Genomic DNA, 15,771 nt, shown 5'->3' on the forward strand with positions numbered 1-15,771 from the left:
TGTGTGTGTGTGTGAGATGTCCCGCACACACACGATTTCACTTGAAGTACGTTGGAGCGGGTGGGGGGGGTACTGGGCACTGGGCACTGAACCCATCCCATACCGTTCTGTTCCGTTACTTACGTTGCCCGCGGAGAAACACACACCGGCGTCTCACAGCCGGAATTTCCTCTTTTATAGCGTTACATACCGTCTTATACATATTTCTACACGTTTTCAATTATTTTTCGCACATATTTAATAAGCAGCAGCGCAGCTGTCCAGCTGTCGGGCACTACAGCCGATTTCGGGATAGGCTCCGGACCACGACCCGCGCTCCAGCAGTGGCACAGCCGCACGTAGCGCGTGCCTTGGGCTCTCACATCACACGTCACACTCGGCAGGTTGTTGGTTTTAGTCCCGTTGCGGCTGTACCTTGAAACAGGACTTTCTCTTCCCATCCAGCGCTGCGGGGAGTCCGGACAGGTGTAGTACCCTCGAGCAAAGTACTTACCCTTAGTTACCTCAGTAAAGTCACGTGGCTGTATAAACGGGTAAACGTGTAAATGTCAACAGCTACAGTCACTTTGTATCAGTATTCAAACAATCTGAACACTACAGCTGTTCAGCCTGCTGTTTATAAAAATACTTAAAATAGGGTCCAAATGGAAACATAGCACAGCAGCTGCTGTCCATAAAATTAAAACAAGTACATATTAGGATCAAACTTTATTCTGTGAATTAAGAAATATTATGGCTCCATTATCCAATTCTCCAATATTGATATTTGTATTTCTGTTCTCAAAACAGAATCAGTCTGTTACACCAGACACACCTGCAATTAAGCCTAAAGCACTCGAGAGCAGGGATATTGGACAAAACATGGTAAAGTACAAAAAGGCACACCAATTCACTTTTAGGAAGTTTTATTTGACAAAAAGTAAAATCAAAACAAATGATATACAGTAATGAGATGTTTCCACTTGTAGCAATACTGTCACAAGGTGCACTTTTGAGAAGTAACCCTAATAAAGGCTAAAGAGAACGAGGGGAAGAGGAGGTAAGGACATACGTCCGCTGTAAAGCTCAGGTGAAAAACACGCTTGAATTGGAGGGAGGGCCTTCAACACCGCGGTACATCTCGTCGCATTCTGAATGAGGGACACAGCGGTAGAGCCATGGGAAAAGACATCAGCAATGATGTTTAATATTTAAAGGGGAAAAAAAAAAAAAGAGCACAGATGGTGACCCTCAGGAGTGAGACCTGCCGTCACAGTAATTCCCAGAATTCCATGTTCACCAGACCATCGCTGCAGGTTTTACTCTCCTCTCGAAAACAACCTTCCGTATGGACCCAAGTCGGTGTCCAGTGAAAGGCAGCGTCATGAACTGAAGGAGAACTATCTGTAAACATGTACAAAAATCAGGATGGAACAGTCACAGGTCACCCGGACACTTGCTACCGTGGTAAGGCGTGCTGACCGAGAGCTGTCGACAGCATCCACCGCAGACCTAAGACGAAAAGCGTGTTGACGGACGACAAGGGGACCAGAGACAACCGAGCGAATAGCAGGCCGTGCAGAACGTCGAACTCGGACACGGTGGTATACGATCCTCGAACCTGCGGAAATTTGCTCCGTGCCCAGCAAGACATTTGCGCTTGTGGAGGGACAAGCACCCCGTCAGCCCTCAAGAAACTAACAACAACTCGTTACTTCCGAGGTCACGGAGCGGCAGCACAAAGTCAACAAGGGACACGCAATACGAGCTGCACATGAATGAGGCGAACAGCTGAAGGACACTGTGTCAAAGGGCAACTTCATCTGACAGCTCAATAAAAGCAACTAATCGATGGTACCGAGCATCAGCTATGGTGCCGCTACCACTGCAGAGAAGCACGACTCGGCATATTTTGGATCACATATCCTTCACTCAGCTGCACGTTTCAAAATCATCTCCTTGAAAGTATTCCTTATTTAGCTGCATGTTTTAATATTATGTCTATAAGAGCTCTTTAACTGGCAGTAGCTTATTCGCTGAGAAAACAGCTCTGCATGAGTGTCCAAAAGTACACTGTCATAAATACAGAAGGGGGGGGGGTCCAGCCCACTTTGTCCTCATTGTGATAAGTGGCGTTTCAAACGAGAACATTTTCAAAACAACACTATCGTGCTTCACTCAACTGCATACGCTTACATGCAGGGCTTGTAAGTTCTGTAGGACACAACCAGGTCTGTGTCCTCGCCTCATAAAGACGGCAGAGGAGTCGGGGGTTGGAGGACAGAGAAGAGCTGAGACTCGTAGCTGGTGTCCTGCATTCCTGCGCACTCCCTCTGCAGAAGCTCCATGTCTAAAATACAGTGTCCCCCCGTGGTAGGGTGGGATAAGTGCGACAGGAGCCCACAGTCCCAGTCTGAGTCAGAGGAAGGAGAGCAGGCAGAAGGGCCCGGGATCAGGGCTTCAGTACACATGGAGGATAAAGTGTTAGAGGGGGGGTTGTTGGAGTCCTGAACCTCCTGGTAGTGGCAAGCATGGCTGGCAGAGAACAACAGTGATGGGTGGGGGCTGAAGCTCAGAGGTGATGGGAAATGTTGGCTGCACACAACCGCAGCTGAGACAGGGTCTAATCCATCTCTGAAGGACAGAGGTGCTTGATGGGTGTTCACTCCTAGAGGGGGCAAGGGGACAATGGGATGGGACTCTGACACATCACGATGAAAAACACTGGCACACGGCTCTGGCACCGTATGTTCTTTAAGGAGGGGACTCTCGCAAACCCCCCGATTAAGGTAGGACTCAGAGAAACCACCGTCAGCAAGGGGAGCGCCACGGCCGCAGGAAGGCTCCATGTCCTGGCTCATCTCTCCATCTCCAGCAGCAGAGACATGCTCCTGCTCGTGGTTCTTCTCTCGGTCCTGGTCCTGCTGGTCCATGCCTGGACAGCTCCCTTGTCCAGGAGAGGAGACCGCACTGGAGAGAGGCTCCAGCCAGTGACTGAAAGATCCCAGTTGAGGCTTCACTGGGAAAACGGTGCAACCCATGCTGGGGTCAGACATTGGCTTCAACGTGGTCCTCCGTTTCTTTGGAGTCCTGGTGCTGGGGATGCAGGACCTGCTACGCTTCCTGGGATTCTGGGAACTCCATGGATTAAAGGCAGGGGAACAGCCAGAGCTTGACAAGTCATCTTCTGGTACCTTGCAGGTCTCCATTTGGAGATGGTCATCTTCTGGTTGCTTCTTCTGCTCTGACTGCAGCTTACCAGGTGCAACTCCACATGCAGACATCGTTTGTGGGCACACCAAGCTAGGCATTGCAATCGAAGTAGTCAAGGCACCTGGGAGAACTAGGCTCGCAACCTCCTGCTCCGTTGAGTTGGGAATGGAAACTGTCTTTAAAGGAGGTTCAGCGCTAACCTCTATGGCCTCCTCATGCCGAACAAACAGGTTTGGGTGCGCAGTCCTCTGGAGTGGAGAGCTAAGGGACAACAGATTTTGGATGGCCTGCTCTGTATCACTGTTCCCCTGAGGCTCCATGTCCACAAATGGATCAGCCTCCAAAGCCTGTGGAGATGGCAACCTGGCAAGACAACAGCATTATGTTACACCTGGAGGTCAAGCTGGCACTGAATATAAATGCCTACAAGATGGTCAAAGATTCTGCATCCTGATACCCACAGAACCCGATCCACACACTTCATATGTAATTTAAAACTAAGTCCAGCATATCTGAACTTCTCTGGGCACCTTTAATTCCACACTTGCATCCCACATGTTTAAAATTTAGAAACTGCCATGCTTTAAGAAGCTGCTTTTAAATGGGATATAAAAATTGATATGATGACATATACAACTAGGCAATTTCTGGAGTTAGTGTAATAAACTAATGCTGGGAACCCCTTTCTGCTGAGCTACAGTACTGTGCGAAGGTCTTAGGCACTTGGGGAAAAAAAGCCCCAAAGTGAGAATTATTCCAGAAACAATGCTCTTAATAAACTCCCTACAAAGCTTGGTAACCATCCATCATCAACAAGCGCTTGTCCCGAGGATGACCACCTTGTGCCCTGTTGCTATACTCACTCTCGTCATGGTGTAGGAGCTGAGAGTTAAACTGCCACATCTTACAGAACCTCACATTTTCAGTATGGTTGACCCTCGCACAGTTTTATTGTCTTTATACAGCCGTTTCTCCTTCACTTAATTGCTGTGCCGTACAAAGACCTCAAGTTCTCTATTTGGAAAGTGGTTTATTACCATTTTACTTTAACAACATACAAAACCTTTACTGCAATACTGTCACTTTTTGCAAAAGGAATGCTTGGAAATGTAAAATATGCTCTTTCCCATTGACACCAACGCAGAAGACATTAAATAACCGTCAAAGAAATATTTTTGTGAAACATCTAAGTGCCTAAGACTTTTGCACAGAACTGTATTGGTAAAGTATAATTTGCCATAAATTAATATCAAGTCAGTCATTGCTAATGATACTGCCTTTCGGGAGAAATGTACATAGTTTTCAACTGGAAGTTAACACTTTGCTTTGTCTTTTCAGCTTCTTTTAGTACTATCTTCAAACGTTTAAACCAGAAAAATTCACAGGATTTCTGAGAGATGCTTGCAAGAGGGTAAACAGCTACAAGACACCTAAGATGCAAAGAAAAACCAGCACTATGACTATGTGCTGCTTGTCAGGTATGGTGCTCGATGTCACCAAGGCTTATATTTTGAATGGAAATATCCATCCCATAAGGAGGTTCTCAAAAGTGCAACCTGATACCCCATTATGCAAATTTCATGGGCCAAATTATATGTAAACATAAGATGAGACGCTTCATTGTAAGAACACAAAAAGAACGACTGCAAACTATCATTACCAGCACAAATAACACCAGGCAGTTTTAGCAGATAGTCAAAACCCACCTTATGAGTGGAAGGTCATGAACTTCAACCTCTACAAAACTGGGCTGCATGAGAGCCACCAGCTGGTCCACCACACTGTATTGAGACGCGTCCTGTGCAAACCTGCGGTGCTGCTCCGACTGCAGGTGCTGCAGGGGAAGACACCATCAGCAGGGAATAAAGCTGAGCCCACGAAGCTGCCTGGCACCCCCCACGTGGAGGGAAATGACACTTTGCATTAAAGGTGTGTGAACCCCACTCCAGTACACTTGCATCTTATCACATTCTCACAGTAAACGGAGCAAAGTGCCCAGTGAGGCTTCGGTTCGAAACGCAGCCGAGATGAACGTCCCGTGACGATGCTCTGGAGAGCTGCACGCAGGGAAGACTTGAGCACATAAAGATGACCATTAATATTCACTAAAAGACAAGTCAAGGTCCTGTTCCCACATCTCAGTGCATCATAAGAGCCAGTACAGGCAATTAAACAGTGTATAACACAGACATCAAGGTCCTGGAGTTTTCTGTAATGAGCCATTTCTCAGTCCAGTATGTGTTATAATGACTGATCGGATATGAAGTGTTCTGTCAGATCTACTGAAATGTACAAATTTACTTTCATAGTATTTGTGACTGAAGGATCTTAAAAGAACTAAAAATGTTATGATGTTAAATCACAGTTAGAATTTAATAAATAACTCGATGAAGGATAAGAAGGAGCAGACATGTCAAGGACAAAAATCCCTCCACGCAGAACCACAGGAGCATAGCGTGTGGCAGACACACTAACGCACGGTGGTGTATCTGCTCCAGGTCACGGCTCCCACCTCTTCCTGATCCTGGAATTTCAGCTGGCAGCATTCGCAGTAGCCCAGGGTCTTCCTGCGAACAGGCTGTGCTGAGGGAGTCAGCGGGAGCAGGCTGGGGGGCTTCCCTTGGCTCGTCCTCAGCTCACGACTCCTCTCTCTACAGCGGAAACGGAGAGACCGGCGCTCGGCGCAGAACCTTCGGAAGCTCAGGGTACACGAAGGACACACATTTGGAGAAAGTATGGACCCTGAGCTCTCTCGGCCTCAAACGGGGAGCATAGTGACAAAGTCTGACATTGTGTATGAATGGTGCATCACTAGATGATGATTAAAAAGGTGGTTTGGCATGAGCAGAACATATTCAAATCTCTAAAGAACATATTTAAATCTTCACAAAAATTTACCATGACTTCCAGTGTGGTAAGATCATTCTCTCCTTGCTGGAGTAACATCTGGAGTGACAGCTGTCAATTTCATGCAAATGGCAGCAAAGCAGAAGTATTTTCCTTTTTCAATCACACAAAGATTTGGTATGTCTGGTAATGAAGTGGCACTTGAGGTACATGTAACTCTATACACGGATACGCTGATTTGGTGCACTGGCGCTACAAGCACAAAGACACACACACACACACACACACAGTCCTGCACAACTCGCAACAGCTGGATGTCCAGCGCTGCTGCAGGGACACGGTGTGGATGCCAGGCGACTTACCGCACTTCGCTGCGTCCCTGCTCCTTCGGCTTTGGAGGAGGTGTGGGAACAGGTGGTTCGAAGGGGCTGAACCTGCCGCCGTAGTTCAGCGTGGGCAAACTCACGGGCTGCAGGCGGAGGGGCTGGTACTTCCTGCGTAAATGATGGAATACGAGCCGTTGGGGACAAGGCACAACGGAACTGGCCTAAAAAACATGTAACTCTGAAATGACTGCAGGTGAAAAACGTACCATCATTGGACAGTCACAAAAGAAGGGTTAGGGTTCATTGCAGGCACCGCCGTGAAAACTATGTGGCGCAGTAGGTGACACAGACACAATAATGCTGCCAGCAAGCATTCAAAGGACCCAGGCTCAGACCTTACCGACTGCGGTAATACTCTTGATCAAGGTGTTTACCCTGAAAGTCGCTCCATTTCCGATGACCCTGCTGTATCGCCGGGCTAATCAATGAAAGAAGCCTGACAGTGGAAGTGGCTTTCGAGAAAATCATCACCTAAACGAATCAGTGTAAACATCACAGTGGCTGTTCACGGAAAAGCCAAAAGTGAAAGTGAATTGAGGCCGAGATGCCTTGGAGTCCAGGGCAAGTCAGGCCAGTGCCAGCACACTAAGTGAAGGTTAAATGTTGAAGAGTTAAGTTTCTGTTCAAAAAGGCGCCGATAACTTGCCCTGAGCACGTGCAGCAGGTGGCCTGGCAGGACAAGACGGTGAGCACTGACACTGACACTCGCTCCCTGCCTCGTAGCGCAGCACTCGGAGGCGAAATACAACCCCACGCATTGCTAGGGGCGGGAAGGGCGACGCAGGAGCCCTGAAGTCCCGAAAGGTGTCGAAAGGGTTCCTTTACGCCGTCACCTCGACTGCCTTCGTCCCCATCTGGTTACCAACAGGGCCACACCGCGTCCCACTACGCACGCACCCCCCCCCCCATGGGCTCTGCGGCAGGTGCCGAGTGCAGGAACGAAACCCCACCTGCCATGCGAGCAGCGAGCCCCCAGCAGGCAGCACCTCGCTTACCGCCTCGGCCCCATCCCCTGATTAAACTTTAGCCGCGTACACCGGGCGAGCTATGTGGCGCCTTGCAGCTCTGGCCCCGACACCCTCAGCTGGGGAGGATCCCTTTACGCCCAGGGGGTCAGGGGCAGTTGAGAGGGAGGCCAGGAGGGCTGATGTTTCCCCACTGAACCTTTCTTCTTATCCCTATTATTCTAATTTGTTACACGCGGCGCTCCTGGGGTAATGAGGAGGTGCAGACAGATGGGACACGACACAGAGCTCTGCGAACGGCTCGGGGGAGGAGTTGGAGAAGCGAAGCGATATCTCCGCACCTGCTGCAGTCCTCGATCTTCAAGAAGGGGGGCTTCAGCGCTCCTGCTGCGTGGGAGGAAGACAAAGGAATGGTCATTTCAAAGTGGACAGGTTCCTCAAAGCAGTTTCGCAGAGGATAGAGCTACTCTTTAGCAACACTGACATCTTAGAAATGGGCCACAATCCGCCCAGAGCCCCACGCTACGGGGCATGTAGGGCCGAGTCCAGGAGACCGCAGACCAAACAGTTTGCATCGCCGTTATTGTTTAAGGCACAATTTAACTCCTTTTCTCTGAGCACAGGTGGGGTAAGGAGACCAGAGGGACCTACTGGAATGAGCCCCACAGGACTGAACTGCCAAGTGAGAGAGCAGAGCGCTACGCTTACCCTGAAGCGGCAAAAGAAAGTACTGCATCTCTCCACTGTTTGCTTCCAATACGTCATGTGGTCCATACGGAGTCGTGACCTCACGTGACAAACACCATATAAGAGACGCTACTTTGGCATTATTTACTCAACCGAATGAGTCGACAGGCAGAGGGCTTGTGCGGAAGAGGAAGTGCCCCCTTTTACCGCTCCTCTGTCAGTTACTACAGTACGGTCACCCCTGAGACACACCCACTGGAGTAACAAGAATTCAACTTTACCAGGAGATTCATTCTATTCCCCTACTTCAGCCTGTGAGCTATTCCTGCACATCTAGATGAGCCACTTCTGGACTTTGAGAGCCTCCCGACAGCTGAGTGGGACAAGACATTTAATTCAATCCCATTCAATTCAAGGCTTATTGTCATACGTACAAGTACCGTGTACAAAGAGTTATGAAATTCTTGCTTGAATGCTTCTCCACAGACTAGAGACAGCACAATAGATAGTACTACAAACAAAAAAAGCAATAAATAATGCCAATAACAATAAATAGCCAGAATACTTAAAAGTGACAATGCAACGACGTGCTCGGAGCGATCAGTGCAAATTCAAGTTGCGAAAAAGTGGTACATTGGTGGCACCATGTCAGTTTGTACAATGAGTGAATTCATTTACATCGTTTTCATACATTTCTTTTGTCTTTAATGCTGTTCTTTTATCATAGGCTGATTAATACATAAACACTGAGAATCGTATGTATGCACATTTAGTTTGTGAGTGTTAAGTGCATGGTGTGCAAGAGCGACAAAAGTGCTGAATGAGCGCAGAGACAGTAAGTGTTAGAGTAATTAATGAAAGGAAACTGTCCTGTTGTGTCCATTATATGATAGGTTTTTCAGGAACATGTTATCTGCATAAGGAGTGGGAATTCCATAATTAAGAATCAGATGCTACTAATCAAGTTCACACAATGAGTCGATCAAGCGCTACCATCTATACGTAAATGCAGAAACCTTGATAGTTTGGTCGGGAGCCTTCAATGTCTGTTCACGTACCATAAGAACACAAAGTATCTGATGACCTCACAGAAGCAATTATTGCTGCTCATAATTCTAAGGCAGAGTTGCTTGGTCATAACACTCGTTTGCCTGAAACACCACACTTCAGGAAAAGAACCTGCTATTCAAACCATCAAGCGTGGGGGTGCGGGGGCGTTCATCTGCGGATCCTTTGCAGCTATGGGACCTGGAGTTTCCTATGATGGCCTGTCCCCTGGCATCACTCTGCAGACAAAACGGGAGGCTGTCCCTCCGACAGCTCGGCTGACCGAGGATAATGCAACGGGACAACTGTCCTCAGGGTACCAGCACATGTGTGACCGCAGGACGAGAGAAGACGACTCAAAGTCGAGACCTCAACTCCACCGAGATGGGATGCGATGTCAAGAGAGCTATGCGTTAAATCAACACCAAACACCCATGACCTGCAGCACTTTTTGAGGGGCAGAGGGCTGGAACTTGTCCACTGTGCCACACTGATAAACTCTTAGCGAAATTACTTAACCTCACTGCTGAAAAAGGAAACCTCACAGCTACTGAATCATGGGGCAAACACACTTCTGATACACATGGCTTCTGCATGTTGGCTCAATGTTATGGCTGAATGAGTAAAGACAAAGCAATACCTGCCGTGTGTTATTTGTCACATGAGGTCGACTTTATTTGTTACTACTTGTTGAAGGCTAGATGAATGAAGATTAGTCGTGTCCTCATGTGGAAAACCCACAGCACCGAAGGAGGACGTACCGTATGTACAGCACGTTGTTTCAGACATTCGCATTACAACTTTAATGGGTAAAGATGGCTGACCTTTGACAATCCGTGACAAAGATGACTTCACAAGAGATCTCTGGGAGGAGAAAAAAATATTTTAAGGTACATTTACCTCTTAAAGACATTCTGTTTGTTTTCTAACAGTCACTGCTGGGTAGAAAAAGATTACCTCCTAATATGATATTAATCCTTGTAAAACATGCATAACTATTCAGATTATTAATCTGACGCTTTTCTCCAAAGTGACGTGTAAGTAACTTAACGTTATAAGTATTTACCCATTGTAATTTTACTGTAGCAATTTAGGATTGGTACTTCGCTCTTGGGTACTACAGCTGAGGTGGGATTTGAACCTGTGATCTTTGGTACCAAAGGCAGCTGCTTTAACTGCTCATCTAACTACAAAGTTAACCAGTAACAGTCATAGTGGGTAACTGACTTCTCAGATATAAAGACAATGTCGTTTTTATTAAATTGACTCAGTGCTGGACTATACCGAGAGAAAAAGCCCCGGTCAGTAAACACTTATGCAGATTTAAACAATTTGCACCCCTGAAGCTGGATGTCATTATTCCTGACTAAGACAACTAAATAAATGCACTGAGATCCTCAGTCCAGGACACGCTGCCATCCCTGTGTGAGCAGAGCACTTCATCAGCCCTCCTGCTCTGTAAGCAGAGACTATCCACCGCAGCACTTGGACACACACCAGCAGTGTGATGGAGAACGTTACCTGGTGATGTCAATGCCTCATACACCTGACACCATCCTGACAAACATGGCACCTTCAAGGCAAAGCAAAGCTATGAATTAAGGGAACTGTACCTTACTTCCAGATGCCTTACCTTGAACTGGCAGCTCTCCACCACCGCTTGCTCTATGTACTCCAGGAAATCTGCACTTAGGATTTAAGGGAGCAAAACAGACACTGCACACAGCTTTAAAGATCTGCAGCACAACACATGGAAACAGGTTTTATTGAAGAGCTTGACTCCAGCCTACGTTAAAATACTTTCTAAAAGCTCTGCTGAAAAATCGACACCCTCTCTCTCCATTAATACATTCGCATCCACAGAATAACACTTTACAAAAAATACAGGATGTGTGTGAACCTTCCTCTAACCAGCTCATTTCCAGCATCTGCGACAGTGTTCTTTCTGTGTTTCCACTGCTGACTTATCATAGGGCTCCTGACTTACACACACAGCTATTTATGGCACTGCTGCCTACAGGTTCGCCATTGTTTACATGATCATTACTGCTACTACATCATTAATAGCAGTGATAGTAGTAACACATCACAGGGTCATACTGAGCTGAAATTTCTCTCTCTAGTAATTTACTTTTTAACTGTTTCTATAGCTGGATGTTTTCCTCATGTATTTCAGATCAAATACCTGTAGAAGTGTACTGTACTGAGGTGTGTCTTTAACCACTATGCAACCTGCTGTGTCACAAATACACTGTGTGTGAATACATGTACTCTCCTAGTGAAAGGTCAGGTAGAAAAATTCCTGCGCAAATCTGGAACTCGCACTTTGTATATTAAAAGCTGAAAACAGTCAATTCTGTACCCATAAATATAATCTATACATAAAATGTAGACATGCTTATACATTTGACATGAAATCTGTAGAAAAATATTTCAATCAAATGGTAACTACTAGATAACACATAAAATTTTGAAATTTTCTTCCACACCACACATTCAATAGAAGTCCGCCTGACAAAAAGAGAGCAGTATCGTCAGTCCTGCGTTTCTCCACGTGCCGTTTTCCCCACAATGCTTTGCTTATCATAAGGATATCATCCACATGCACAATTTTGACCCCCCAAGAGCGGGCTTTAGACAGGACACTGCTCCAGCGGCAGCGCTCCTGTGCAACACACAAAATAAGTGTTAGTGTCCTCGGTGTTCACATTCCAAACAGATGGTCCATAACTACATTAACATTTCACATTTATCTGATGCATTTCTCCAGAGCGACTTACAGCCTTAGCCTACTTACAATTATCTACCCATTTGTACAGCTGTGTAATTTCACTGGAGCAATTCAGGGTTAATGCTTTGCTCAAGGGTACTACAGCTGGAGGTCGGATTTGAACCTGCAACTTCTGTATCTGAAGGGTGTGACGAACCACTGGCACTTACGTTGTTCCAGATGGCCTTCTCCAACAGGGCCTTTCCTCGACTTTCAATCGCCTGTACAAATGAGAGAAAAACACGGTATCGAACACAACGGACTTAATAAAACTGATCCCATCTCACAACCAGCACGTTCCTCACACACATCGCTGCAGACTAAAGGCACTGACCTTGGATGCTAGAGTAAATAAGTGAGGACTTTTGCTGAGAGGCACTTACTATGGGCCTGGGTGTAACAGGGGGTTGACTGCTCCTGCAGGGAGTATCCTTTGGGTTGACACACGCAGGGGGGCTCATCAGCTGAGCCTTCTCCAGCACCCCCCCGTCCCGTTCCCGTTCCCGTCCTGACGCACGGCCCGGCCATGCCTCCCGGCTGCCGGACACCACAAAGCTGACATCCTTATTGAGGAAGCTTTCTACCGTCTGCAAAAGTAGAAGCCAAAACCAGAAATGGATCTCGATTATTTTCCAGTCACTTTCCTGTTAAAAGTACAGATGCTGTTCAAGTACAAAAGAGCTACAATATTGTCAAACCAAAATATCCTGTCTACATCAAGGTCCCCAGTGCCCCGTTGCGCACCCCTCCAAGCCACGATATGGCTTCCTCAAGAACAGCGGCGCAGTGGCGACTCTTCACTTCATCCAGGTAGAAGGACTTCCCGCAAAGCGGCCGAACCCCAGGGGAGCGTAACCCCAGTAACTGCTGCACCTGTGTCCAGCGCTTCATCCCCTGTCAGAAAACACCATGTATCAATGGAGCAAGAATACCCTGGTGTACAAAAATTACATCATTTGATTTATTGACATTAAAGTCAACTTGGATGGACAATAAATCAAGTTATCCAAAATAATAACCCTCTCAAAAACTGCCACATGAGCTCTGTGGGAGCAGAAAAAGACCCCCCCCCCCGTGACAACTCAGGAAACATGTCCCTTGTGAGTACTCAAATCCTTTCTGAAACAGTAATGCACTGCAATTTTCTTGCGGACATCACCGAACATTAATATTATGACAACTAAATATTTCCTTCAGACACTTTTCACTTAATATTGTAAAATGAATAAAATACTGATATTATAGTGAATATAATGTATTCTGTTCCAATAAATTAAGGAACAAACACTAGTGCTGGAGGCATGGATGGATTTCCCAACATTTTTTCCAGTTCATTGAGTTTTCTTTCCCTCTCTGTGCTCTAATAACACCAGTAAGTTGTGGTGCAATTGTATTTACACTGAGCTCAAAGAATCAGCAGAAGAACCCAAACAGATAAAACTCATACAAGTCCAGTGTTTAGAGCTCATGCTCCTCAGTGCTGGTGATTCTAAAGGTGCCAGAAGGAGGTGCAGCGTTGCCATGGAGACAAAAGTGAGAAGAGAAAAGAAACTAGAAGAGACAAGAAGATAAATGGTGCACATGTTTATGTGATCAATCAGTCGATCAGAACTGAACAGGATTTGTGAAAACACCTTTAATTATATATTATATAATCATGGCTACATTAGAGATAATGATAAAATGGAAGATTCTAACGTTGACCTAGTAAAACTGACATTGACAAACAAAGCGTTGTGAACAGACTTGACATTTTTTTTTTTTAAGTGTAACATTCATTGTAACAACTGTAATTATTATGAGCAAACATTACATTTCGTTTTCAGAACAGCAGAACTGTGGGCTTACAAGGAAAAAACTGGAAAAAAAAGGTGCCAGTTGCGAGACGACACTGCACTGTGGACCAGTAAGCTGACAAAAAAAGACAACAATTTTAAACACTGCTACACCAGATTACCTTCGATTAAATGAACGCAGAACCCAAAACCCCGCACGCTGGCTATTTCGGTGTTAAAACTAGGCCCGCAGGGCACAGCGCGCCGCCGTAGCCTCCGCTTCGCCGAGCGACTTGCAGATTTGAAACGGCCTCCTGTTCACATCCGGGACACCGCGGGCAGAGGGAGTCCGCTACGGATCGCCTCCGAGGACAAACCATTTCGCAGCGACCCTGCACGCGTTTCCGTCACACTCAGCCCATTACGGTTGTCCATCGCTTTCAAACGGTCGAGTGACATATTTCTGTAGATTCGAATTTTCTTTTGTTTAAAACTAAGAACATTTTCCACTTAACTGTGTACTATTTTTTTTCTGTGCCGAAGCAACCGCGAACTGCTTATGCATCCAGGCAATAAATAGCAGTAGAGCGCCCCCACACAGAATTAATTTCTCGGCTTCCACGGCGTGCAAGGCGGAGCCCCGCTGTTACCATGGAGACAAGAAGGTCGATGACGCGCGTGAATTGAATCAATCGATTTATTTCAAATTCGTTTTAATTTTAATGTAACTTGAAGCTAATAAAAGCAAAAGTTTTTTACATGTTATATTTATATCCGAAGGAACACAAAATAAGTAGAGGGATGATTGCAGAATTAAGCTTTTGTCGATTGTGACTCAGTCGGAAAGACACTGACTGGTTAGTTGTGAGGAGTCACTCACTGTTCTTAAAATAGAGCTTAAATAATAATGTTGTACTCAAAAATACAATACAGGAATTCCTCCTTCACCATCAGCAACCATTTATCCAAATGAGTGTGCCTGGTGTGGACGACACATAGAGGTCTAGAGTGGAGAAGTGGGTTCAAATCCCACTCGTGATAAACACTCTCTTGTGAGTTCACTGTAAACAAAGGATCAAATACAGCACAAAGATGGACCTGGACGAACTGGATCCTGGAATTGCAAGTGGACCATGAAGGGACAGCTGACAGCACAGTGGACAGCTCTGCTACCCTTGGATCCAAGGTTTGAATGGTGCCTACTGCTGTATCCCCTTGAGCAAGGTACTCACCCTAAATTGCTCCAGTAAAATTACCCATTTGATGAATGGAAAAATCATTTTAAGTAGCTGAACATTGTGAGTCGCTTTGAAGAAAAGTGTCAGATAAATGAATAAGAACATTGTGTGAATATATACTTAATACATACAAAGCGGTGAATTCCTGTTGACACCAGATTGAATTAACTTTATTTCTTATAGGAATCGGTCATCCGTTTCTGGACGAGAAACAAAATTCGACCCCCTACAATGAGGGGCTTCATTCGCGCTGTGACAACACCAACACACTCTATAATATTTGTAACTAAATGTGTTATTTCTACCTCATCTTTTAGTGATATTTTCCTTCATCCATTATTGATAAACCACTTGTTCGGTGCAGGGTTGGGAAGTCTGGAGCCTACTCTGGAACACAGGATGCGAGACGGGGTGCACCCTGGACGAAAACATTTTGGCAGTTGGTCTCACACATTTATGGTATAAAAACAAAGCTCTCCAGATAACTGACCCTGTACTTCACTCCATAAAACTCACAGAGACCACATATTGTCTGATGTTCTGTGCATCATTCAAAAGAATTTCTCAGTTTGTCTGTTTTCAGTTGTATACAAAATATGGTTTTGGATCGAATGTAACCTTGTTTCCATAAAGAGACATTAGTCAGTAGCAAAACGCTTTCAACCAGAGTAAGGATGTTGCACTGGGTGGATTCAACTAGCTTTTACAGTTTTTAAGAGATGGCATTGAGGGACAGCGAGAGGACATGGGTTCAAGCCCTGTTCCGTTGGTGTGGAGTTTGCATGTTGTGCCCCCGTTTGCATGAGGTTCCTCCCACAGTGTTGACATGTGTAGCGATGAGTCCAAATTCTCCGTAGTTTGTTG

General features: G+C 45.9%; 1 protein-coding gene across 1 annotated transcript; it reads right to left on the minus strand.

The window, feature by feature from the left end:
- Positions 1-888: 888 nt before the first annotated feature.
- Positions 889-13,982, minus strand: dbf4b (DBF4B-CDC7 kinase regulatory subunit). The gene is made up of 12 exons (XM_018728387.2): positions 13,852-13,982; positions 12,639-12,788; positions 12,278-12,481; positions 12,065-12,115; positions 11,720-11,789; positions 10,758-10,807; positions 9,949-9,988; positions 7,732-7,777; positions 6,402-6,533; positions 5,705-5,843; positions 4,899-5,026; positions 889-3,555 (listed from the first exon to the last, which is right to left on the minus strand). The coding sequence occupies exons 2-12, from the start codon at positions 12,783-12,785 to the stop codon at positions 2,226-2,228; spliced, it is 2,337 nt and encodes a 778-aa protein (XP_018583903.2). The 5' UTR covers positions 12,786-12,788; positions 13,852-13,982; the 3' UTR covers positions 889-2,225.
- Between the last annotated feature and the right edge of the window lie 1,789 nt (positions 13,983-15,771).

This window comes from Scleropages formosus, chromosome 20 (genome assembly GCF_900964775.1).
Source record: "Scleropages formosus chromosome 20, fSclFor1.1, whole genome shotgun sequence".
In the NCBI taxonomy this organism is placed as follows: Eukaryota; Metazoa; Chordata; class Actinopteri; order Osteoglossiformes; family Osteoglossidae; genus Scleropages; species Scleropages formosus.

Excerpts from the sequence above, each read along its gene's own strand:
- dbf4b (XM_018728387.2), bottom strand. The coding sequence starts at position 12,785 with ATGAAGCGCTGGACACAGGTGCAGCAGTTACTGGGGTTACGCTCCCCT. Across the intron at positions 9,989-10,757 it reads TGGAGAGCTGCCAGTTCAAG|AGATCTCTTGTGAAGTCATC; the intron begins GTAAGGCATCTG and ends TTCTCCTCCCAG. Across the intron at positions 5,844-6,401 it reads CAGGGACGCAGCGAAGTGCG|AGAGAGGAGTCGTGAGCTGA; the intron begins GTAAGTCGCCTG and ends TTTCCGCTGTAG.